The sequence below is a fragment of the Pyrgilauda ruficollis genome, unplaced genomic scaffold, assembly GCF_017590135.1.
Source record: "Pyrgilauda ruficollis isolate IOZ18807 unplaced genomic scaffold, ASM1759013v1 scaffold257, whole genome shotgun sequence".
Lineage (NCBI taxonomy): Eukaryota > Metazoa > Chordata > Aves > Passeriformes > Passeridae > Pyrgilauda > Pyrgilauda ruficollis.
The window spans coordinates 149,762-176,744 of record NW_024523900.1 but is presented as its reverse complement, the minus strand read 5'-3'; the positions used below and the strand labels follow the sequence as shown (position 1 = coordinate 176,744).

General features: G+C 35.9%; 1 protein-coding gene across 5 annotated transcripts in view; it reads right to left on the bottom strand.

Annotated features, from left to right (window-relative positions):
* Positions 1–1,344: 1,344 nt before the first annotated feature.
* The window catches only part of PAM (peptidylglycine alpha-amidating monooxygenase), a 117,310-nt gene continuing 91,671 nt past the window's right edge, over positions 1,345–26,983 (bottom strand). For 2 of the 5 annotated variants that reach the window (XM_041471121.1, XM_041471126.1), the window contains 12 exons: positions 25,468–25,773; positions 20,661–20,790; positions 15,621–15,737; positions 15,187–15,259; positions 13,676–13,883; positions 11,820–12,020; positions 9,016–9,134; positions 7,926–8,025; positions 6,519–6,572; positions 4,075–4,281; positions 2,997–3,053; positions 1,345–2,465 (listed from right to left, as the gene is read on the bottom strand). In XM_041471121.1, the coding sequence (XP_041327055.1) occupies positions 2,284–2,465; positions 2,997–3,053; positions 4,075–4,281; positions 6,519–6,572; positions 7,926–8,025; positions 9,016–9,134; positions 11,820–12,020; positions 13,676–13,883; positions 15,187–15,259; positions 15,621–15,737; positions 20,661–20,790; positions 25,468–25,773 (1,754 nt within the window). In that variant the 3' untranslated portion in view covers positions 1,345–2,283. The remainder of the gene's footprint in view (positions 2,466–2,996; positions 3,054–4,074; positions 4,282–6,518; positions 6,573–7,925; positions 8,026–9,015; positions 9,135–11,819; positions 12,021–13,675; positions 13,884–15,186; positions 15,260–15,620; positions 15,738–20,660; positions 20,791–25,467; positions 25,774–26,983) is intronic. The other 3 variants (XM_041471123.1, XM_041471124.1, XM_041471125.1) reach the window with 3 other exon arrangements.

Sequence of the window (26,983 nt, the reverse complement as noted above, 5' to 3'; positions counted from 1 at the left end):
GGACCCCAGGGCTGGATGCAACACTGTAGGTGGGGTCTCACCAGATCAGAGTAGAATCTCCTCCCTCATCCTGCTTCTCCTTAGGAGCCCAGGATTATTGTAGAGACCAATATCTGAATTCCAGAGAGCTGAGATTATGATTAAAGCTCAGTTAATCTATTTTAGCCTGTACTTGCAATTAAACTGTTTGGCTGATTCCCTCTCAACAAAGCATTATCTAGAATTGGAGATACAGCTCAAATAAAGGAAAGGACAAAGAGGGAAGCTGCATATTCCACTGAGCTCTGGTAATGGATGAAGAGAACACCCAACATCACTTGGACATAAGGTGAGCTAACCAAATGTTAGAAAAATATACCCTTATTGAGTGCTTTTGAGAAAACCCTGTGATCTTTTAGAACTGATAGATATATGCCACCTATGACACCAGTGTCACCACAGCTTTCTTAAATGCTGTCACTGGAAACTTCCTGTAAACTAGTGACTGAGCATTTTTGCAGACAGCTTCAGAGGATTCTTCCCAACTAATTAATTTTTATTCATACATACGAGGATCAAGGCCACTGAGAAAAATAATACTGCCTTGCTTTCAAAGGTGAGAAAGAAACACACTGTTTTCCTTGTAGCATTAGGAAAACAAAAATTTGCAGGAGAGGACGCAACGTAAGAGTATGCACTAAATACATTTCACATGAAACTGTGCCTGTACTCCAGCACTTCAGATGGCTATCCTAGAGATTTTGCTGTAAGTTAGCAAAGAAACCAGCTTGTAATGCATTTTAAGTTTGGGATTTTGGTTTTGGTTTTTTTGTTTTTTTTCCAGAAAAACAGGATTTATAAAATCTTGCTGGGGGAAAAAACCTCAACTTTTTCTCCACTATCATTACCTTTATTCCCCCATAGACCTTGCAAAACCACCACAAGGAGCTTAAATCCTATTTTCCAATCTCCATGCCAGCAGTAGCCTATTACAACACCTGCAATGACGACAATGAAAACTGTTTCATAAAACCCTGTGGCAATTACCCTGTGTACACTCTGCTCATAACAGCAGTTTTAAAAGAACATTAATTATGCTCTGATCCTCAAACTGGACTGATTAGTCATAATGATGTTACACAATGATTCACACTTTAGATGACTCATACAGAGAGGGTAATTATCCAGCAGGACTTCTGTAAGTCTGCTGTTAAATGAGAGAACTCATTACAGGACTGAGGGTTCCTGTTGAATGAATGAAAAATAAAGTGTGGAGAAAAAAAGAAAATCAGTGCTTGCAATCAGGTAGTATTAGATGCCTACCCTGACTAATTTGCATATTTAATTTGAGACACAGGTTTCCTCTTAGCTGTGACCATGTGTTTTATTAAGGAAATACCTTGCAGTTTTATTATACAAGTAAAATCCCTCTTTAGATGTTCAAGTTTGACTTTGTACGTGTATGGAGGTTATCAGTTTTAAAAAAAAACCCAAACAAACAACCTCATGACATAACAAAATATTTTTCCAGCTTCCATACAAAATATCATTTTTTTAATCTGCTGGTAGAACACATTAAACTTTTTACTGTGTTAAGTGCCCCCTGTAACTTTTACAAAAGTCATATACAAAACAATGCAAGCAAAAATTCCAAAGTACACTCCAACAGCCAATGCTCTGCGAATACTTTATTACACAAATTACATTCAGCTTCTGAAAATAGTGTTCTAACAGTGATACCATCTAAAAATAAGACATTCCAGAAACACATCAAGTTAGGAAGAAGAAAAAAATTAAATAGAGACTTTTTTCTTTCCTTCAATGCAATATCATGTTAGTGATTTAAAAAAATAGAAGAAGACTTAGCAGCTTCATTTTTTTGTGGCACTGTATATTCTCTGTAATGCAACAGGTTAAGGACATTGAAGAGGAAAGGCACAAAACAGAAATTGGCAACTCAATAATTATGGAAAAAATATTTGATGAAGCAGATAGTAAGACTTATTTACAAGATCCCCATATTTGATGATAAAATACTACTGCTTTAAATCAGTCTGGCAGTTAGAAGACTTTGCTTTATTAAGATGTTCACATAAAAACCAACGGCACTGCTATGGAATTTCAATATACTCCTTCACTTAAAAAACGTAACTAAAACCGAACAAAAAATAAAGGAACCAGTGTACAGCCCCACACAGACTAGAACAGTTTACAATTAAATATACAAGATCTTAAACGTGCTTAAGGGAAAAGAAATCTGACATTCTGGGTTGAACCGTATAATGGAGAACTCAAAGGTTAGTTTCAGGATGATGAAGGTGCTGGTGGCAGTGGAGATGCTGAACACTCTTCCTCGGAATCAGTGCCATCATCTTCATCTTTTTCTTGATCACTTCCTTCAGTGCTCAGCCGGTCAAACCCTTTTCGGCTGTAGCCTTTCTGGCTTGCAAAGAAGTTCCCAAGGTTAATTCCACCACCACCTTTCCCTATGGAAAGGAAAGGATTTTCATAAGGTTTGCTTTAACTGTAAGGGGGAAAATAAAAATCTATCTACTCATTAAACAGTATAGTGGTGATTCTTTTAAGTGTCCTTCCAGAAACTGTTTTTAAAGGTTCATCACATGAGTCACAAAAGCTAGGTATATATAATAGGAAAGAAGAAGGCCATTAATCTTAGAAGTTTCGGACTATGCTTTTTTGGCATCCATTATTTCATTAATTCTACACAGGTTATTGGCATTCCTACCCATTTGCCCTTAGTTTCAAAGTGCTTCATTTCATTCACCAGATCTGCAGTAACTCATTTCAGCTCCTGCTCTCCCACTGGTAGTGACTCATTCTATTTAGTGGGCAGATAATGACAGATAAAAGTTGTTGTAAAAGAAATTTTCAAAAACCCCTGATCTTTGCCCCCAGTCCTTCCTTTGAGAAAGTTCCATCAAATCTGTTAGTCTACATGAATAGAGAAAAAAAGCCTCCAGTTACTGCATTTGAAAATATCTTCAGTGACTACTTACCTCTAAGTCTGCCTAAAATTCTGCCTGCAGTAGAATCAAGTTTGCATTCCCCATCAGCTGAAAAATAAAGTAAATTTCAAAAATAAACTAAACCCTGAGTGTTCTGTGATCAAATAAGTACCTGTATTTTCTGATAAAAATCACAGACATTCAACAAATTAATCAGCAGCTCTAAGAAGCCATTTATGGCAGCACGGCAATAGACTAGAGTTGTAGCATATTTGATATGCTATGTAGCACATGTGGTATGCTAACACATTTGAATACAAAAGTCAGGAAGCCGTATGCTAATATCTTGAAATAAAATACATCCAATTCAGTTGCATAGCCATATTAGATTGCTGAATGGCCTACTCTGTCACACTAAGTCCTGACCAGTGGCAGAACTGTGTTGTGTACATTTTCTTCCCCGATGAAAGTATCTTGATAAAACAATTTCGTGATACAAAATAACAAGTCTAGTGATCAAATGTCTATCGCAGTCTGCCAATTTATGAAAAATAATGTTATTATACAATACAAATTTAGAACCATTTACATAACTTCTAAGTACAAATTAAAGCTTTCAGAGCTATGGATTAAGGTGCACTATGGAAGCATGTCTGACTCACAGGATTGATTAGGTAGGAGAGAGCAATAATACAAAATCTCTTGTAATGGTATCTGCTTTCGTTTTGCCCGTATCTCTGTAATACCCATATGGATGGAGTCTTTTGTTCTCAGCAGTTTAAAGATTCCATACTAAAAAATCAAACTATGCTTGCAGTATTAAAATTTCTGAATTCTACACAATACAACATGAATTTATTCTAGTAATTTCTGAGATACCAGTTTTTGCCTTGACACCAGTTAAAGTTTTTGATACATGTTCTGAAGAGGTGCTAACTTGAGGCTGGCTTAAAGGCTCAGGGGGCTGCAGGTGCTGTGTACCTGCCAAGCTGTAAGTTTGCATGCAGCACCACTGCAACTGTTCAGGATGGCAAAGGCACAGGGAGCTGCTCTCTTCATACCCTCAATCCCCAGTGTTCAGTGATATTTGGAACTGGAATAATAAAAGCCTGTTCTCTAGAACAGTTACCTCCATAGACAGTTGTCTTCCTCCACCGAATAAATACTAAAATTACCAGCAGGACAACAACAGGGATAATAAGAAGAGTTGTAATAAGAACAAAGGAAACTCCAGTGCTGCTGGCCTGTTGGACCAAGTGTTGTTTATCCATATTCTTTAGAGGGTCTCTTGATTCTGGCTTGTTTTTCAATCTGGCTTCAACAATTGTTTCTGATTCTTTAAAAAGAAAACAATTTCCATATGTAAGCCATATGCATCAAGCTGTTGCTTGAACAGCTGTTGCAGAACAGAATGCTACAGGAAACAACAAGCTAGGATACCTTAAGTGCTTTGTAACAAGGAAAAAAAAGACAAACTCTTACGGAGCAATTTTTGGCTTTTACTGACATTATCCCAAATAAAAGGAAGAACAAGTCTGAATGATATCACTCACTAACAAAGATTCCCTCCCCTTTTCTCAAACGAGGAAAGGAGATGGGACAAACAGTTTTGTCCTAAAAAGTATCTACTATTTAAAATATAGGAAATTACCCCAATGATCCATTTTTGCAAATAACTGTGTGGTGTAACACCAATTAAACATCTCCTTTTGACAAAAACATTTCCACAAGAAATACAGAAAGCCAGTATACATCATATTATCATAAACACAAAGAAAAAGTTTAAAGATCTCTCTAATAAAACTGTGGCAAAGGGTTAAAATTTCAGAACTGTTACATTCCATAAGGAATTTTGGTTCTACAAATCTGCAGAGCTTTTGAAAACTGCATTCAGTCATTGCTGACTATTTTGTTAACTCTATACCCACAAGGAGAAAAACTATTTAAGAAAAACCTCTATGATGTTGCAAATGCTTTGTGATTACCTTGTAGTAAGTAAAACTGTCTAGCTATGTATTTTGAATTTAGACTGAACAGCATGTCTTAACAAGTAGCTGCATCACAAACACTTTAAATCAACACTGTTTTGATACTCATTCAAAATTAAAATGATCTTCTACTCTGAAGGAATAGCAAATGGTTCAGTTTATGCTCAGCCCTAATACAATGATAAATAATATCATTGTTATCACAAGTACAAGGATAACAATGACACGATGAAAACATGCTATCTGTTCAAGAAGTAGTTACTGCTAAGGAAGATTTTCCTCCATCATCTTTCTGGGCAAAGTTACAGTTCTTCATATGTTTTCCCCCATGTCACAGGAGTACAAGCGATAGTAACAGTCACCAGGAGGTTGTGAGAGTGCAGGCTACTCCTCTCCATTTATTAAGCAGATGACACAAAATCCACTGACTCTTTTCTCCCAGTGGAGCTGAAAGATGTTAATTTCAGCCTACCTACTCTAAACAGTTTTAGACATTGTTACTTAAAACCTTGTTCTTACCCTGGTGTTACTATTGCATTTTTTCTCTATGACATTAGAAGTGTCAGCTAAAGAAAACCAAAAGGCATTTACATATCCCTGGATATACATCATGCTGTAATGTCAACACTTCCCTTTTGAGTGCTTCAGGCAGGCTGGTGTACCAATGGAGATAAAATAAAAGGATAACAGTAATGGCAGTAAGCATTTCATTGTTTCATTAGCCTTCCTTATTCTTTCAATTGGCAGTTGGGATTTTTTTGACTTTTCTCTGTCTGTGTATATATGGCTGAAGCAAACTACATAAGCTCTGAATTTAAGCAAAGAAAACCAGTTAAGAACATTTGAACATTTTAAATGCCTTTATAAAGAGTACAATAATGTGGTACTGTTTATCTGAAAGAGAAATGAGCTACATAATAGAATACAAATGGTTAAAATGTCTTTTCATCTTTTAATCGGTATTTTACTCCTTTGAATCTACTCTGTGTGTACTGTCTCCTTATATTGTTCCTATATGCTTTCATTTTCTCTTTCCTTTTTTTTTCATTTTCATGAAGATTAAATAAATAAAAAGTCTAGTAAATCTATGGGAAGAAATGTAAATAGAAAAAAGAGTATTTCTTGCCATATGGTGTGACTGACAAGGCTGTGTACTAAAAGACTACACAGGAATATAAACCAATTGTCATTTCAAAGAACCCTTTTTTGGTGGTGGAGAGTTGTAGCAGGGGGAGGGTGTTGGGGAGTAACTGTTGCTGCTGTATTTTAGAGCTATTTCTGCATCTAAGGGAGCTGCCACAGATAACAAATTGGAACATACCAGATGGTAGAATGGAATTAACCTACTAAAATTTTTATTCTGTGACACTGAAGTACTTGTCATCACTGGAAATGAAATGTTTAGACTGGCTGTGAAATAGCATCTACCAGTAACAGTGTTCCAAGCTTCCTTCTAGTGCTTCCGATAGGAACTCACAAAAAACAGGTCAAACTAGTCAGTATTTTGTCCCTTCAGTTTGGCAGAAGCAGCCCTGGTCTACGTGAACATACTGATCCCTTCATTTTCATTATCAATCAAACTAACCTTTTGTCTCCTGTACCTCAATACCAGCCTTTTTAACTGACCGATGCTCCATTTCTGTAAAACAAAATCATTCTTCAGGACAACTGATATTTCAGAAAGACACTCAGTGACATCTTCCTGCTAGCTTTCTCAAAAGTACAATACAATCCTACAGTAAACATTCCCATCAACGTGTGAATTTCATCACAGAGAGTCAATATAAACTATTCAGTAGCTCACAAGGCCAGAGGAAAAAAAGGAAGAGCTCAGTCTATGGAAGTTGCTTGCAATAACCAGCTTTTATGAAACAGAAAGATTTTATGTGTATGCCTAAAGGTTCATAGATTCCTGCAAAAATAAAACTGTTTATTATAATCAAAATCATAGTGAATTAAAGGCTGGTTGAATCAGAGTTTCTTAGCTACTGCTCTTTTATACTTCAGCAAAAACTAAAAAGAAAATTTTATACAAGGACTTCCCTCATCTAACCTGCAAAAATTCCTTTACTTTTTTATTCTCATGTTTCTTTGAATAAAAGCTGAGAATTGTTCATGTTCAGTTTACTAGATGCAGATAAAAACATATCCAATATGAATTACAATTTATCTGATCCAGTCTCCTGTTATTAACAGCAGCTGATACCAAATGCCCCAAAGGAAAATCTATTAATTATAAACAAGACAAATAAGGAATAACTAGCTTAGTCATTTATAGCAGCGGACTCTTACTGGATGACTAACATCCTGAAGCTAGACTTTATGTCTGTCATACATTTTTTATCCCATATAATGGAGCAATGGATTATACTTTTATTGCTGTAAAACATGTAACCTCTCTCTGAATCCTACTAAACTGAAGTCTGACTAATCAGGTTCCTCTCCCTGAACTGAGGCTGCTTGCCTTGGGGGTTACTAGATTAAAACTGGCAAGTGTTTCCTCTGTATGAAAATAGGACTTCAAATTATACTAGATTAATTTTCTAGTGATGAATGCTCCCAATGAAATGAATAAAATTTTTAAGTTGACCTGTGTTTTTATTTCATACCTTGGGAGTTTTCTTCATGATAACCTCACAGGAAGCAGTTGAGTTCTCAGCAAATGATACACTGAAATTACTAAAATACTGGAGTAACACTTTTGTTTAAGCAAGTACTGAAAATGGATGTGTAAGGCAAATGCATGTTGATTCCTTCTGTGACAAACTCATGTGCCCAGGACTCTTCTTTGATAGAGCACACAACAATGCTGAAGAACAGTCTTTTAATGAAAACTGAGCAGCAGCACACAACTGCTGCAGGTGAAGCCTGTAGTGCGCTTAAATCACTCATTATGCCACTAGGCTCTTGGCCAGGGGTACCAGATAAGTGATACTGACCTGAAGGTACAAAATGTGAAGTTAGGACATTAAGAACAAAAAAAAAAACATACTTTCCACAGATGCAAACTTCCACACTGCTTTGGCATGAACATCTCCAACAAATACTGTTCTGTCTTCTGAAGCAACAATATCATGTGGCATCTCAAAGCTCTATGAAGATAAGCAGTCACAGATTACCCCTAAGTGTCTATGCTTTCACGAGGCCTCCTTAACACCTAACTTGAGCCTGGTCATATTCAATCCTGCTTTAGACTGGAAAATGCAGCAGGTGCTGGTGTGAAACCCAAATGTGTGAAAGGAAAGGAATTCCATTTCTATTGAATGTTTGCCTCCTCCAGGGATAACAACATAGAGATTATTCCATATATTAATGCTAAAAAATTATATTAATATTATTTCTATTAATTTTATTACATTCCACTTTATCCACTGTAATACATATTGTCAAAAATAATCTTGGTTTGAAGCCCGCACATTTAATTTTTGTTAAAGTTCATATGCAAAACAGCTATTTGCTATACTCAGAAAAAATAACTCTCAATATAATTTAAAGTTGGACTGCAAATAAAGAGTGTTATGTGGCTGCAAGAAGTGGGAATATTAACATTCATTCTTTAATCTAAGACAATACATAGAAACTGTTAAAAAACCCCAAAATTTTAATGTACTATACTGCATGAAGAACATTTAGCCTTAACTTACTACTATTCTGTAAAGAGGGATATAATCATACAGTTGCATATTATTTCTGTTTAGGAATAAGCTCTATTTTTTGACAAGCTACTAGCATCTAAATACATGAATCTTTCAATTACTTCATTATTGTATTAAATTCACTGTTAAGAACTGTAATGGCAGTAACAAAGTGGGCTTATCCTGCCTGAATAAATTATCTGTAGGAATCATCTAGAAGTTAGTATAATTTTCAAATATGTACCACATGTAGAAGCTAATATCCATAATTCTAGTGTTTTTATTTAGTACTATAAAGAATTCCTTTTGAACACCTTACATTATAAAATGTCTTATTTCCAGCAATAAACAATTTTCCAACTTCTTATGGAAGTTGGAAAAGTAGAATGTTACTGATGTTCTCATATATATAATTATATGTAACAGGCACACTGTGCAATACTCTACCTCTCTAAGTGGAATGAAAGTATCAATTATTTCTCCAGTAGAGAAGTTCATCACAAATCCTTGCACTGATTCTGCCTCTCCAGGATAGGGCATTCCATTAATTGCAAAGAGGAGACCACCTGCAACAACATTAGATTTGCCTTAAGAACCCACATATAGCAAATTGCAGTGAAGATGAAACTATAATAGTTTAGATGAAAAAAGGCTGTCTAAAAGACAGAGAGACAGAAGATAACTCAACAAGAAGCTAAACTACAAGAGGAAAGTTAAGCAAGGTATAACTCACTGAAACTTCGTCATTTAAGAGATGCACACTTAGTTCAAATATGAAGAACCAGCAAGACAATATTTTATATACAGTTTAAATGTAAAAGGAATGTGAAGGTGTTAGAAAAATAATCTCAAGAATGCTGTGCTACGGATGGTTGACCTGATAGAAATTTCTTTCAATGCATCAAAAGAAGAAAGTCAGCTGGGGAGTAAGTGGGACCACAAAAAGAAAATATGTGAATTAGAGGGGGGATTACAGGCCTATGGCAAAGGAATGGGTTTTGTCAGTTTTTTCTGTTTAATATGTTGGGAAGTTTCTAACACTCAATTTTTTTTTCTTAGTAAAGAGATCAGAGGAGACAGCTCAACGGGAAGCACAAGTTATAAGACAAGTTGGAGGTTATTAGTTTATGAGGTTTAGATGGCATTCACTCAAATTTCAGAAGGAAACCAAATGTGAAATCAGACTTCAGGCCAAATTAAGTAACCCAGCACTGCAGACAGCCACTTGTCCAGAAGACTAGCAGGATGCTGAAGTAGCGCCCACCTACAAAAGGGTGTCTGCAAAGACACATTACCAATTCTGGTATCCATCTCCAGCGAGATGGTAGAATCCATAATGAAGACTGAGACATGGGCAAGTGTAGCCCGTCAGAACAAGTTGGTGTGGCTTCTCTAAGGGCTGTGCCTCAGCTCTGAACAGGGAGAAAAAGCACACAGGTAAGCAGATTCTATGGACATATTTGTGCTTTCAGAAAACCCTTGACAAGGTAGTGCCTTAGAGGTTATTGAATGTGGATATTGAATATCAAAGGGCTGAACAAAAGACCCACTAATGAACAAGAAGCAAAGAGCTAAGCTTATAGGCAGAGTTTGTAATTCTTCAGGACACAGAACTCTGAATAGTCTGATGTTGAAGTGATCAGAGTCAGAAATTTTATTCACAGTTTTCATCAATGACTGAAAAATGGGGCAAACAAGAACACCTAGCAGTCTGAGGAAGAAAACTGAGTTCTGTGGACAAGTCAAAAGTTCCATGATACTAAGGAAGTCCAGAAAGACTTTTTATACAAGTAAGTTGTTAAACAGATGGCAGGACTGCTTCTGCAAAGACAAATGTAAAGTGATGTTTCTTCCAAAAAAAAAAATCTAGATCATGCCTATGTGATGTTTGAACTTGGAACTGGCAGCTACAGCTCAGGAGAGATATCTCCAAGCCATCCCTAAAAGATTCCTGAAATCTCCACCTCCATGTACAGTGTCAGACAAAATTTCAGTAGAATGTCTGGCATCATGAGGAGAAGAATTAGGAATGGAGGGGACAGTTCTACACTAAACTTAGCATGCACACATACTGAGTGCTCTTTTACTTTCTGCATCTCAAAAAGGTTCCAATGAAGCTAAAGATGCTGGAAGAGAAAGGCAAATACAATACTCAAGGGGCTGAAGCAATTAAATAGCTTATGGGGAGAGGCTAAGGTGGCTGGGGTTCTTTGGTTTGAAGAGGATAATGCAAGATGAAGGGGCACCAGATAGGGGGAGTGTGGAACTGTTATTCAGCTCCCAAAATTCTAAGACTGAATAGCACTCAATGAAACTAGGTCACTTTTTATATTAAAAATAAATAAATAAAGTAGAGAATGAACTTCCAGAGCCTGCAATGGTGGAAGGCCAATGAACCAGACAATACAAGTCAGTTTGTAATGGGATTAGAACTTATGGGCAATATGTCTGTAGAAAGACACTGTGAAGAACAGATCAGAGGTTACCTCCTAAAACTGCTAAATAAAGGGTTTGTGGATGCATGGTGAATAGGAGAGGAATGACTACAAAATGCATCCAAGCTTACACACACTCTCAGAATGCCTCTTTCTGCTGTCAGAGACACATAGATATCAAGCCTCTCATCCAGCACAGCATTTTTTTACATTCTTGCAGATGCAAAAGAGAGAAACATGATATTAAATTTGGTATTAAGGAGTCAGGAGCCCAACATGCCAAAATTCCTCATTCAGTTCTTAACATTTACCTCACCTTCAGAATCGGTATTTAAAATCTAATCCAAAAACTAAATATAGTAATTGTTAACCAGATTGTGATATTAAAAACCACAATGTTTTTAGCTTGTTTTCAGTTCTCTGGTTTCATGAAACCAAAAACCCTGGTTGTTCATTTGGTCTTAATTTTGCTCTCTTCAATGGAGTTCAAAATGAATATTTAGAAATGTTATTATGAATAATAATTAATTATTTACTGACTAACTGTGCAGTCACCAGGAAGCAGCAAGATCGTCTACTTGTTGATATTACATTTAGGGAGTAATCAGTAATTTTTTAGAAATAGAGATTAGATGCAAGCTTCCCTCATCCACAAGCAGGAAAACAGGTAGTTCTCAAATTTTCTATTGCATCAGGACTACTCTAGAAGATAATTAATATTCATCCCAAGATAACACAATAGCACTTCAGGAAATAACACTGACATCCTGGCACAAAGCAACTACTTGAAATACGAAGAACAAGAAAAAGGATTACCTGGAGAGTATGAAACTGCAAATAACTCTCTTCCAAATGCTTTGTGCTTGATCTCTTTTGTGAACTCCCCAGTCTCCAGCCTAAAGCATTGAATTCGACCATTTTCTCTGTCTGCAACGCACAGCTGACTTAAGTCAGGGACCAGGGCTAAGCTGTGAGGGATATAAAACTGCCCAGGTCTGGATCTGCCTAGAGAAGTCTCTGCAATTAAAAAAAAAGCCCCAAGTTTGTGTTAAAGTACACACTGAAACTATCAGTTTCACTTAGAAACAGCAGTATGCCACATAGTGCAATGTAACCCTGAGAAAAGACTAAGGTCAGCTTGCTTTCTTTCTAGCATTTAGGTAGATAACTCACATTAGCCTACTTTGTTTTCTTTATAAATCCCAAATTTAGAATTTTCAGTTTCCTGAGCATATTCAGCATAGTTACAGAGATACATAAATCTGAGTCAAGCAGAATTATAATTATTAATGAAACTTAAAATAGATGAAATCACAGTATAAATCTGGCAAAAAATTATTCCTTTCTTGTATGTTTAAGAAAAACATTTGGCTTTATGAAAGTCAGAATATTTTCTAGACAAACAGAACATGACAATATTTATTCTGAAAGCAAGACAACAAACCCCCACTTTTTATTCTTAGTAAATATGTAACCACTACAAGTAGCTGTAGAAAAAGTCAAGAGAAAATTTGGATGCAAGGACAAGGCTGAAATTCATGTAGGGCCTGGAAGGTATTTCAGTTATAGAAATTAATTAAAAAAAATTAATAGCAACATCAGCAATTTAGTGGTTCATGATGAGCTCATGGTAACAGCAGTATGGGTAAAGTACCAAGAGCCCTGACTGTACCTTCTCCCCACTGCATCACATACAGTCCATTTGGAGAGAACTGAATAATCCGACTGTTGCAGTAGCCATCAGAGATGTAAATGCTGCCAGTGACTGGGTCCACGGCCACATCAGTTGGTTGACAGAAATGATTTTTGTCACTGCCTGGTTGCAAAGGTACTCCTAAGATCAGTAATGGCTCTTTGTCATTGGCTCCTAGTTTGAAAACCTTTTTTTCAGTCAAAAGGAAAAGGAAAGAGGTTTCAGTTATTGAAGGTGAAAACTAAGACCTAGGTGGCCTAGGGAAAAAACTCCTATCACTGTGTATAAAATAAATTTACATACCAAATATAATCTTAATATATTGACCATAATATTTATTATTAGTTATTCAATAGCCCTGATTCTAGGAAACTTCTGCTTAAAATACAAATTTCCTGTCATTACAAAGCAAACAATTTACTTTCACTTTCTAGACTTAACTGCACTGGTAAGCAAAAGACACAGCAGAAAATTAGACGGATCTTGAAAGGATGTCTCCATGAGAACCTTGTGAAATTCAACAAGGCCAAGTGCAAGGTCTTGCACCTGGGTTGGGGCAATCCCAAGCACAAATATAGGCTGGGAGGAGAAGACATTGAGACCAGCCCTGAGGAGAATGTGTTGGTTGATGAGAAGTTCAACATGAGCTGGTAATGTGTGCTCACAGCCCAAGGTTGACCATGTCCTGGGCTGCATCCAAAGCCCCGTGGGCAGCAGGGGAGGGAGGGGATTCTGCCCCTCTGCCCCGCTCTGGTGAGACCCCACCTGCAGAGCTGCCTCCAGCCCTGGGCTCCCAGCACAGCATGGACATGGAGATGTTGGAGAGAGTCCAGAGGAGGCACACCAAGGTGATCAGAGGGATAGAGCACCTCTACTATGAGGAAAGGTTGAGATTAATAGCAACATCAGCAATTTAGGGGTTCAGGATGAGCTCATGGTAACAGCAGTATGGGTAAAGGACCTAGAGTCCTGACTGTACCTTCTCCCCACTGCATCACATACAGTCCATTTGGAGAGAACTGAATAATCCGACTGTTGCAGTAGCCATCAGAGATGTAAATGCTGCCAGTGACTGGGTCCACGGCCACATCAGTTGGTTGACAGAAATGATTTTTGTCACTGCCTGGTTGCAAAGGTACTCCTAAGATCAGTAATGGCTCTTTGTCATTGGCTCCTAGTTTGAAAACCTTTTTTTCAGTCAAAAGGAAAAGGAAAGAGGTTTCAGTTATTGAAGGTGAAAACTAAGACCTAGGTGGCCTAGGGAAAAAACTCCTATCACTGTGTATAAAATAAATTTACATACCAAATATAATCTTAATATATTGACCATAATATTTATTATTAGTTATTCAATAGCCCTGATTCTAGGAAACTTCTGCTTAAAATACAAATTTCCTGTCATTACAAAGCAAACAATTTACTTTCACTTTCTAGACTTAACTGCACTGGTAAGCAAAAGACACAGCAGAAAATTAGACGGATCTTGAAAGGATGTCTCCATGAGAACCTTGTGAAATTCAACAAGGCCAAGTGCAAGGTCTTGCACCTGGGTTGGGGCAATCCCAAGCACAAATATAGGCTGGGAGGAGAAGACATTGAGACCAGCCCTGAGGAGAATGTGTTGGTTGATGAGAAGTTCAACATGAGCTGGTAATGTGTGCTCACAGCCCAAGGTTGACCATGTCCTGGGCTGCATCCAAAGCCCCGTGGGCAGCAGGGGAGGGAGGGGATTCTGCCCCTCTGCCCCGCTCTGGTGAGACCCCACCTGCAGAGCTGCCTCCAGCCCTGGGCTCCCAGCACAGCATGGACATGGAGATGTTGGAGAGAGTCCAGAGGAGGCACACCAAGGTGATCAGAGGGATAGAGCACCTCTACTATGAGGAAAGGTTGAGAGAACTGGGACTGTCCCGCATTTAAAAAAAAAGGCTTTTGGGTGACCTAATTGTGGCCTCCCAGTTACTGAAGGGAGCTCACAAGAAAGACAGAAATGAACTTTTTACAGATGCACATAGTAATAGAATTCCCCATTCAAGTGGAATGACTTCAGACAGGGAGTAGGTTTAGATTAGATTAGATATTAGGAGGAAACTCTTTACCACAAGGTTGGGGATGCCACTGGTGAGGCTGCCCACCTCTGAAAGTGTTCCAGGCCACACTGGATGGAGCTCTGAGCAACCTGGCCTAGTGGAAAGTGTCCCTGCCCACGGCAGAGCAGCTGGAATGAGATAATCTTTAAGGTCCCTTCCAACTGAGACCATGATTCCACGGTTGGAGTCTATGATACTATTATTTCTACAAGCTATATCCTTGTAGCAAATTATTCAACACAACTATATTCCATGAAGTGCACAGGGGTGAATTTCTGTAGGCACATTCTTAATGTTATTCCAAACAGACCTAGATAAGCAATGTATGTCAAATCTCTAGGAAAATAAAAATATTTTTTTAGCAAGATTTAATGGTCCTGATACTAAAACTTCAGAAACATACCTGATGAAGAGCTACATCAGTGACCCAGTAGTTACCATTTTTATCTACACTCAAACCATGTGGTAAATAAAACCTGCAATCACAAATGTAGGAGAATGAAGTTAAAATCATTTTTCTGGAGAATGATAGAGATGCGAAGATTTCATTTTTTATCGACAGATCAAAAACAAGCGTGGTACGTACTAACTACATATAGCATTTAATGAAAAATACAGCTTTACAGCTTGGAATTTTCTTGACAATAGTGTCTCGGTTATGAAATTCAGTTCATCTAAATAATTATTTATTTACTTGAAGATACTCAGGCTACAATTACACAATTGTATATAAATGCAGAAACAGAATATAAAACACACAAAAATGAGTTTAGGGACTCTTTGGTATAAAATATATGAAATATTAGTTCAATTAGTATGAGAAAAAACTCAACTTACATATTTTTGCCTGTGGAATGAAGCAGTTTTGCATTACTTGGATTCAAGACAATAATTGTGTTCTGTTCAATGGGTCCAAGTCCTCTTTGCTGATAGACAAATTTGCTGTCAAAAGAACTGTACAAAAAGAGTGGAATAGAAAGCCAGCATTAGAAGGTTCTACTGATGAACAATATACACACAACTTAAAGCCAAGTTTTGTAGTTCAGTTCCAGTGTGGGGTTATTGGCTTCTTTTTTCTTTAAATATAAACCTTATTGCATCACTGTATGATTGTAAGAGTTAATAGTGTTGTATGTCTGCATTTTCTACTGAGGTTATGACTTCTAAACTAAAGGAGCACCAAATCAATACAGCAACAATTAAAGGTAGTCCTAAAGTAAGTAAAAACCCTTTTTCAAATTATTTTGTTTAATAATTTCATTCATGGCAACCCAGAAATGAGAAATTCAACAATATAGCTTAAGGAAAAAAATACAGGGAATCGCCAGGGCATACCTGCCAGGAAGACCAGGTATATTTTGTACCATCTAAGGCAGTCTCTGCTTGTTTGTGTGTCTTCTGCTTTTTTCATAAGCAGTTCAGTATTTTGCTGGAGCTTACTACTACAAGATTTAGTTCTTATGGTTCTTATTCTTTTCACAGTGTGCTTACACAAGACTATAGTATATTATGTGCATTCCTCCTAATCCCACAAAATTGCACACAATTTTCAGAGGACATGGAATATATTCATAAAAAAGATTTGTACATGCCACTGTTTCATACATTAAGAATCAGGATAAACTTTCCAGAGGACATTTACTAGGAATGAAATTATCACATGCTTCCAAAAAATAAAATTATAGTTGTCTGTATCCTTACAGAAACATTGTCTCTAACTCTAACCTGTTAAAATATGTGTTCAGCTTTTAGTGAAGGTAAACAGAGTGTAAAATATTTTGAACAACATTTCAGGCTAAATGTTAGAGCATGGTGTTTTATGTGAATGAAAAATGCATGAATACAAAGCCCATTCCCTGCTCCCACTTTGTGTTTTTAAATCCATTTGTTAATCCCAAGAGAAATCCAGCAATGATTGATGCCAGCTGGTAAACAAGAATATACTTTGTAGTCACAGAGAAGGCTATGAATAAAGCCATTAAAACTATGTATTGTACAGGTCTAACAGTCTCACATCTCCATAACATTAAATATTTGTATGCCTAGAATTTTTAATGTGGAAAAGCAATATCGACTTTATATATAACTAGAAAAATCAATACAGAATGTGTTTAAGTTTCTGCATAGGCTATGATTAAAAAATAGTATTTAGATACTGCCATTGCATATAGTAACTATATGTAACTATTGAATTTCTGGTAGAAATAATGTCTGCTGTCAAAATAATCCTTTTAACTATGAATGGTTAAACCAAAGGTGAAAGCTACTAAAACTCTCCCCAGAGTTCTGCCATCATGTAGAGGAAGACAATGGATAAATGGTAATGACACACAAAGGCCTATACTGGTGTTGTACCTTATTGTTTGAACATGATTCAGCAGGTGCTGTTATATTCTTTACCATTCATGACAGTAATCTGCCATGACAAGCTCCCTTCATTTTGAAGTTTTATTTTAAAAGGGGTCTAACACTTATACGGGCTTGCTCTAGCTATGGATTACCAAACTGTGGCATCCACAATGAACAGACTGAACTAATCTTATTTTTAATCTACATAGATAACTGCAGAAAATTTACACAAATAACCAAAGAAAAGAATCTTAGTGATGGTAGATATTGTACAAAACAAGCCCCATCGAAAACATGATTGTATCTGCAGAACTGTCTATCTAGCCTTAAAATAATTATTGGCTTTCCTTGTTATGATTTTGGTTCTTAGTAATGGTGCTGTCTAGATGCCTAAGTATTTCCTGCTATTCTCAGCTCTTCTGGGAACTAAGTGATTTCAGGGTAAAAAGAGACTGGATGGTATGCAGAGAAATTCTAGTGAACCTGAGATTATGGGAGTGATCTTCCATTCATCTTCTCCTTGTCAAACTTCTCTTCTAGGAGAATGACTAGAATTCTACAAAATCACAGTCACTTTATTCTTCCCAGTGCTTGAGATTAATTTCCAGGCAATGTTCCTTTGTTTTAACTGATAAATAAGAACACAAACAATGCTGACTACTTCCAGCTTAAAAGCAGCAAGACTAAAACTACACAAAGAGAACAACTAAAGACAGTAGTCATATTGCTATAAAACATGGTGTCCTGATAGGTCCTGCACTTTGATACTGAAGGACAAGTAAAATCCACTGCATATCTGCTATTTCTAATTTCAAACTCCAATGTAATTCCACTGTTATGTTTCTTCTTCTCATCTGGTCACTTCACACTAATGCTAAATCTAGTATCCTTCTTGTGGGCTACATAGTAAATCTAGACAGACCACCTGATCTCATAACCTCTGAAAGCAGAACCCTGAGGTCTGTTCTTGATCAATATCCATCACCATTGTGGTACTGTGCTCAGTACCTCGATAAGAATGCACTAACAAGAATGTAACTGATATTCCCTAGTAAGTTCTTTATAAATTGGATAAATAGCATACATTTTTCATCACAAATGCAAAATAATGTCCAGCTGATTCACTGCTCAGCCAGCTGAATAGTTTTAATTTTTTTGATTCTACACAATACATGTGGCTTATAGCAAAGACTCTTCTGAAACTGAAGAGACAATGTTGTAGAAGAACCTTAATTATTTAAGAGGATTATTTTTTTAAAATCACATGCTGAAGGAATGCTACAGCCACTGCAAAGCTGCTACTGTATTACATTGCTGAATAAACTTTGTGCTCTAAAGTAGACTGAAGTTACCTTTTGCAACAGCACAGATCATTCAACCAGCTATATTAAACTGAATGAGGATCCAGCTTTTGTGGCATTTGTTAATAATGAATTGGAAATATTTGTGCATAGCCTAACAGCACAGATTGTTTTTGTTTTATTTGTTTCTATACTAAGCTGGTGAATCATTGAAACAGAAAATATATTCTGGGCTTTCAGGCTATTGATTTATCATGTTTACAATTTGGTAAGGAATATTCGATTAACTGTGTATTTGCAGCTAATGACAAAAGTTAACTTAAAAGTCTGATAACTTATTATGCCTCCCCCATACAACTGTCATGATAAACCCCTTCCAGATAACCTTTTTTTTTTTTTTTCTTGAAAAATGAGAACACCCATTACTCCTTCCTTTTTCATCACAACACATGAAAGGGACCCCAAACTTAATGCCCGTGTATGTACTCAAAGGTTAAAAGGGAAGGCTGGTTGGGTGAGCACATTTCTGTGTGCCTCTTCTCCATGTCACAAGATGTGGAACAAGAGCTTAACAACAGGCATGTTTTCAAAATCACATTTTAAAATCATCATACTCTATATAAAAGGCCTACAGAGTTCTAGTTCAGGTGACTTAAGGGTCCCTATCAACACTACATTTTCTAAACATTGATTAACTATGCTCCACAAAAAGAAGAAGAAAAAAAGTAGGACTTAGGAACAAAGTACTCAAAGTACTAGATTTCAAGTACTAGATTTCATGATTAGTTATCTTTATGGAAGGCCACGTGTAGTGTTACTGAGCACTAGTGGTACATACATGGATTTCCAGGCTACATATCACAACTCCAATCTTCTTCTTCAGCCACAGCATAATGAAGCTGAAGTTGTGTCTCTCAACATAGTTGATTCATCATGCACACCTGCTGTTTCAGAGAATTTGTTTTGTTTTGTTTTGTTTAAAACCTGTAGGCTTTCCCAATACTGCTGGATCTCAAAACTCAAGTTTTGTGCTCTGGATTGTTGGTATACTTCAATTGCCAGACACTCAAAAATCTGTATTTTAGAAGGACCAACCTATTTTCAAATATTTTTACAATTCGTTATTCAACAACATAAAGAACAGCACTTATGTTCTTGAATGGGAGGATAAAAAACAGCTTTTACACAATACTTGAAGTCTGAGTAATACAAGTTGTAAAATGCATCATTTAGTCTATATTTATATACACTTGAGCTGGAGATATCACTGACGCATGAGAATACTGTATGAGAAACAAATTATTGCCTTATCTGCTGCATTATGTTATTTACCTTAAAACCAAAATAACTTATTTTCTTTCATGAAACACTATTCTAAACATAATTTGTTATCATAATGTTCAGAATACTGTCCTATTTTTCAGACATGATGTTATCTTTAAATGAATTAATCAGGATTTGAAAACAGCCCTACCCTTTAGCCTTATAGGGTGCCACATAACATGTCACAGGCTTGTACTGCTTCTCCCAGCATTCTCTTTCAATTTCAAAAGTATCCATATAAACACATAGACAATTTTAAAAATCAAAGACATAAGAACAGTGCAAAAATAAAGACAGTACTCTTTGTTGGAATGTTCTGTTCTTAAAATAATATACCTCTGACTATATAATTTTACAAACACTAGACCACCATTACAGAGTTCGGACATTTTTTGGTTTGAGTGATGCTAAATGTAGAAAATTTTATCAAATGGGTAGAACAAAGTTTGTTTTGAGAGAGTACCTTTTAACAATCCCTTTTTTTTCAGAGTACATAAAGAAGAATGGACATAGCTTTGCATTTCTTAAACCGAAGTACTAACTGCAGTATACCATACTAAAACATTATTCACCCAGGCTAATAATGCCTGCTAAGAGACATGGAGAGGTAGGGATAATTAATCTCAGTGAATATCATACTAATGTGGTCATACAGTTTAAGGACCAAATGTACTATGTTCTTTTCCTCTGGAGACACATTCTTACTGTCTAAAGATCTAATAACTCATCATCTTGAATTGTCAGTCACCATTTCTATTCTGAGTTTCTGAAACACATTTTCAGCCAAAGAACTGAATTTTTAAATGGAAAAAGAACTTCAGTCTGTCTTTTCTTGAGAAGGTATGTAAACAGCACACAGGAATCCAACCTTCTAACTCACCATTCGGCAAGGGTCTCTACTTACTTTTCATCCCAAATACGATCACCTCTGTGGAAGACAACTAGGTTATTTTGAAGGTCCAGAGCCAACCCAGAAACTTGGCCTAGTTTGAGGTCTAGTCCAGGCCACTCCACAGCCTCTTCTATGTGAAAATCTGACCAAATAAATAAATAAATAAATAAAAAGATGAAAAAGATAATCACGTAGCTTATTTCTAAATAAATCCGATTATGGTTAACAGGCATTTGGTACAGACTATTGGGAATTATGTGGACATTTTCTTACATGCAGTATTTCCATTCAATGCATTGCAATTCAATTCCAAACATAGTTTTAACATAGTAAATCATGCACAAGCACTGGCAACCTGTTATGTATAGATGACAGAAATGTAAAAACTGCTTTTGATTCCATTCTTTTCTCCAACTTATAAGGATATGTATAGAAGCTCTGTAAATGCTTACTACACTGAAAGATTACAAAAATATACAATTGAAATCAGCAAGAAAATTATAATATTACCTATCAGTATTTGATTAAAAAATGCATAATAAATACCATGAATCACTAAACGAAACATGTGTAAGGTGAATAATGTTTGGGTTTGTTTTTTTTCTATTAAAGCTTTTAACGCTAAGAAAAGAAGACTTCTTGTACGTGTCTTAAACTGTAAAATGATAAAACTCAACTAAGGGAGAGAAATTTAGTTTTGGCATTAAAAATATAAAAGTATGATCTCTTCAATCTCTCTTATGTAAAAGCAGAGTGACAAGGATAAAAGGCAAAAACTGTTCAATATTTGAAAAGTGGCTGGGAGTTGACTGCAAGGATTAATTTCTCACAGATGACCTACGTAAATACTATTTCGAAGAGATTGCTCTTATGTGGCTCTGGCAGTGTATTGAGACAAATGAACTAGATTATCAAAAATAAAAAATGTAATGGCAAAAGAGATCTCACTAATTCTGATAAAATAGAAAGAAATGAGAAAGAAAAATTCTAGAATTTGTTCTACATTTTAGGAAATCCACGGCTGCTTCCTTTCAGAAATTGATTTGTTGAGCATAATTCAGGTATTTCTACAATGCATAATCAGCATGTAGGCACATACAGCCAAACTGATAGCAAATAAGAAGCAATTTCTTTGAAGTTATGTGAAACTGGAGCCACTTCACTAAGTCAGTGTGTGTGAAAGCAACCATGCTTTACTGTGCAATTTTTAGTTCACCCGAAGTTTGTGAGTTCTGCTCTGATCCTAAAGCACAATCACTGGGATATCATCTAGGCAGGTGAAAAAGATTTCCAAATTCACAAAGTGCCAGGGCATCCTGCTTTGAAAGAAGACAGATCACAGTTCTTAAAACACAGCACCCAAAGAGTCTGAGAGGGTTCACCTTCACCTGGAAGTGATTTTCCAATTAAAGGCAAAATTAATGAGAAACCATGTATAAAATCTTAAGCCACCTGTGCAACCCATCTGTCCTGATAATACCCTCCCCTTGGATTTCACTTGAAAGAGATGTAGTCTGAGAAGGAACAACAGGAATGAAGTGGAGGGAAAATCATTCTCTACAACTTATTAAAGAGAAATATGAAACCAGTGCTGAAAACCTACTGCAGACTAGGAGATGTTTTACCTGTTTGGACTGTGATATCATAAGCTAGAGTAGGTGACCTAAAAGAAACCTAAAAGCTATCAGCAACTGCAGTGTATCCAGGACAGTAATCAGAAACTTCTAAAACAAGAAATCCCGCCCTGTAGAAATTTTAGTTGAACAAAAGTTGCACGCTAAAGGAAAAGCTGTTAAAAACAGGTATTCATCCTTCTGTAGAGTTGAGTTGATCACAGCAGGTGCAGTGCCAAGTATATTCACAGAAGTTTTGATTTGGAAGGAATAAGAGAATGGAAATTGAGTATCTGCTTCCTCACTTGCTCATCCAGTATCACTTTATGTTAAACTCCAGTAAGCTTGTCTATGTTTCATGTTACGGAGGCCTCTGAGCCTTTTTTAAAAAGCTAGAAAAAATAAAAGGCTAAACATAGGACCTCTATTTAGGTCTCCATTTAGTCTCTCGGAAAACACACACTACAAAATAGAAAATGTTTATACTTAAAGGAATAAAAGATTTCTGACAGATCAAAACAATAAAATGAATGTACAGTGAAATACAATCTAATCACAAGAGCTTTAGCCTCAATAAAATCTTTAGATTTTATCACATTTTTCCAAAATTTGTTAATGAGTATTGTATTTTCTTTTTCCTTTGCAAGTCCATTCTGAAAGTTCTTTATACAGGTTTATCTCACAGCAACTAGCTTTTTACAAAAACTCAATAAATTTAGACTTCCTTTATCTAAGACTTATTACTTATTTCCCTACGAGAATAAGTGGTCCATGGAACAGTTTCATATGAGACTAATGAAAATTAGTTTCCCCATTTAAGTAATTTATAATTACTTAGAAAAAACAAGATCACCAGTTTTCTTGTGAATGAGATCTCTAAACTAGGTACCAGATCTTCTAGTTTTCAACTTGGAGTAGTTCCTTCCATTAAAAAAGAAAAAAAGGAAGAGATTACCTAAATTTAGAACATGCAATTAAGTCTCTAAAGTAGTGAAAGATGAAAGCCTTATTTACTGACACAACTGTAATTTAATATCCAGAATTTCCTGGAAGATCATTCTAGCTTTTAACTTTGTGAACTTTAAGTCATGTTGCACTCTGTGTGATCAGAGCACTCATTTAAGTCTTGACAAATTTAATTAAGCAATACACAAAGGAGTTTTGAAAACTGGAGAATTACACTCTGACATATTTAGAGGGTATAATTGTACTAGCTGCAGTGATATTAAACAACTTGACAGATTAATGACCAGCCTAGGTTAACAAGCTAACCATAGTACAGGAAGAGCAGTAGTATTAAAGTTTGAATGTTTGTAACAACTTTACTTACTGTATTAGCCACTTGGTATTTCAGACCAATTCAGACCAATTACATGTTAAAAATTGGAATATTCGCAAGACTAAAAATATTAAACTATTTTAATACTGGTGATTTTTAAACAGTTAAATGAAATTAATTTAATAGCAGAGTCTTGCCCTAAGAAAACTGAGAATTTTTTAAATTCAATACAGTAAAGGTCTTACAAAGGGGATAAATTTTTCATTAAATCAAGACAACTTTACTTCTTCCCCTGAGGAGGAAAATTCTCTTATGGAAGATTTTGTTTTAAATACATAAATACTTCCCTAAAAAGAAACTAAATATATGCTTAAATATTTTATTGCTACAGAAGTTCTTTTACTAAAAGATGGTAGTGACGGCTTAGCAGGTCAGAAATTCTGTGATTAAAGGTATTACAAACATAAAAAAACACGCCCAAAAATACTAATGGAGAAAATGTCAGTTTACTTTTTTCCTATAACTCAAAAATTGCATAATTTGAAAGTTCATTTATTACTTAGTCCCCCACCAACAAGTTAACCCCAAATGAATATATGGCTACTGACATATCCAAGAAAATACTTTCTGCAGTTAGAATTCATGCTGTAAGGTATGTCAAACTGAGTCATTTATTCAGCTCACTGACATTCCCTCTTCTGGATCAGTGAAAATAGAAAGGAATATTCTTCTTTCTTTGTGTGCACCACATGTTATTAGTCTAAACTGAACAAACCATCCACACGGAAGAAATGCTATCCACATTACTTTCTTGAACATTTAATTCCAGTCAGGTTTATGGAATTATTTATGATTTACACATATGTCAGGCACATAGTATCATTCCACCTGTTTTTTTGTCCCTACGCCAATAATTTGATGGGCTCTTATTTAACTGGATCACACAATGTAACACTGGCAAGTCCTCATTTTTGGCTTTCTTTTAAATACAAACCCACGACTTAGAAGCAGAGACAATACATGCTAACATTATGAACTGAAATAAAAATTAAATGGTTGATGGATGATACATATATGTGTACAAAAGTACTTAGAAACATCAATCTGGGTGGTTATAACATAAAAGCTGGCATGTGTGCCTACAGCTTATGGATACAGATGGCTTTCATGCACACATATCAGCTTATTCTATGAGATACTTATCACATGCTGCATTTGGCTTTCCACATTAGCAAGTAAGGCTAAGGACACTCGATATCACAGAGACCAAAATGAAAGTAAAACAAACACAGTAATTCCATGGTTTCTGCAGTCATAGAAACCTGAAGGGAATAAATTATATTTCTATCACAATAAAACCATCTGTACAAGAATATTTGGAGAGTCAAGCCCAATTTGAAATCAATAGGCAGAAAATGTTACTTCTGAAGAATTTTGCAGGATTACCTACCACTCTTTCTGAATGAGAGAAAAATATCTGATAGAATTACAGCAATAAATTTTATAAAATTGTGTATCTGATAGATTAAGGTAGTCACCAAACTCATAAAAGGTATTGATTATTCCAGTGACCATTTTATGGTAGTTACTTGTATTAAATTCTTCATTTCCTGTGACTACTATATCCTATGTGTACCTTGTTTTAGCATAACCAATATAAAATCATTAAGTAAAAGTTGTAAGAGTAGAAAATAATACTGTACTGCAGTACTGGTATTGTGCCATCACCACACATTCTTTCTTGACACGTGGATGGGGAAAGAACCCCAGTGAAATACCTCTAAATCAGAGGGAGAATATTGCAATAATTAGAAAGAACGTCATGTAGAATACTTCCAAGCCTCCATTGAAATTCCCTTCAGATTTTGCTAATGCGGATCCCAGCTCTTGCATTGCATTTCATTGTATAAAATTAACCCCAACCCACCTCCTTTATGTTCTTTTTCCCAGCCTCCCTCACCATGTTTAGACTGTTGTAAAGAGAAATGTCTGTTCTCTGGTGGCCTCATGGTAGACTCTAGTCTGTGAAATTTCTGAGTTCTGTCTCTCACAAGAATAGTATTGTCCCTTTCATCATGATTTGCGATCTCTCTGGCAAGATCCTTCTTTTGGACTACATTAGCAATCTCTGCTACAAGATCTGATTCTGCTTTTTCTGTAGGGTTATGCTTATGCATATGTACAACATCTTCCCTTTCTCCTAGCAGCTTAGAAAGGAGTGAATAGAAATCACCTGTACAGAAAAGAGAAAAGATAAGAGTAAAAGAGAAAATAAGCCAATTATAACAGATGGAGTAGTTTTAGAAGGCTTCAGCAAGGTATAATGTAACAAAGTTATTCAAACAGTTATTGACAAAAGTAGCAAAGAGGAACTGTTTCAGCCTCAGGAACTGAATGAGCCAGGTTTCTAGTATGAAAAAATACAATCAAATTCTTACGGACTTTAAATTACATATAGATGCTCACTTTTACCTGATACTCTGGCATAAAAAAATCATCACCTCTGGAGACGTTCTTGGGAACAAGTAACAAGAGAAAAAGGGGAAGGGAAAATGAAAGCAAAACGGAAAGGAAAAAGTGTGCACGTCTCAGTAAAACAGTATTTATGATGAAATTATCTGGATTTGCCAGGCTACTGCAGAGTTATAAATCAAAGAGGGAAAAATTCTATAGTTTTAAGGAATTTTTCACTTACAAAGGCAGTAAAAGACAATAATGATACTTTTTAAAACATATTTTTTTGAAGTCTGTCATTGTGTAAGAAGCTTAAGCTGTAAGAATACCGCATTTCCCATTTACAAGCAGATTCCCACTGTAAAAAAAAAAGACATGATCTATTAAATGTGCTTTTATTTATTCAGTCTGGGTTCTATTCCTTCTTTTACTCCAAATAGTAACACTCCTTAGTCATGGTATCATCTGGCAGTGGAGTGAAAACTACCTTCTCAATGTGCTTGTAGCAATAAAGTTATGACTGTAACTTTCTTAGGCATTCAACAAACATTTCAGTACATTCCAGAACAATAGCTCACAGCAAAAAAATCACGAAAACAGAACTTAGTAACCAAGTATCTTGGCTGCCTGAAACTATTATCAGTTCTATTAAATACCACTACATTATTTGAGTGGAAAGAGATGTTCAGTGTGCTTCAAGAGTTACTGCAAGTAGTTATCCTTTTATTTCAAACACAAAACACTTGTAATTTAAAAACTGTATTATTTTATGACAGGCTATATATGACACCTTTTAGAAAAGTGAAACTATAAATAATGAAGCTTCCACACAAACGAATAAATAAGGAAACAAACACCACCCCACCCCACCCCTGCAAGAAACAAAAAATCAAAACCCAAGAAAACCTATTCAGAACGAGAAATCATCATTTGCAGCTTGGGACAGAGGAAATTAAGTCTTTTGAAAATGATTCTTAGAGGATCTGTCA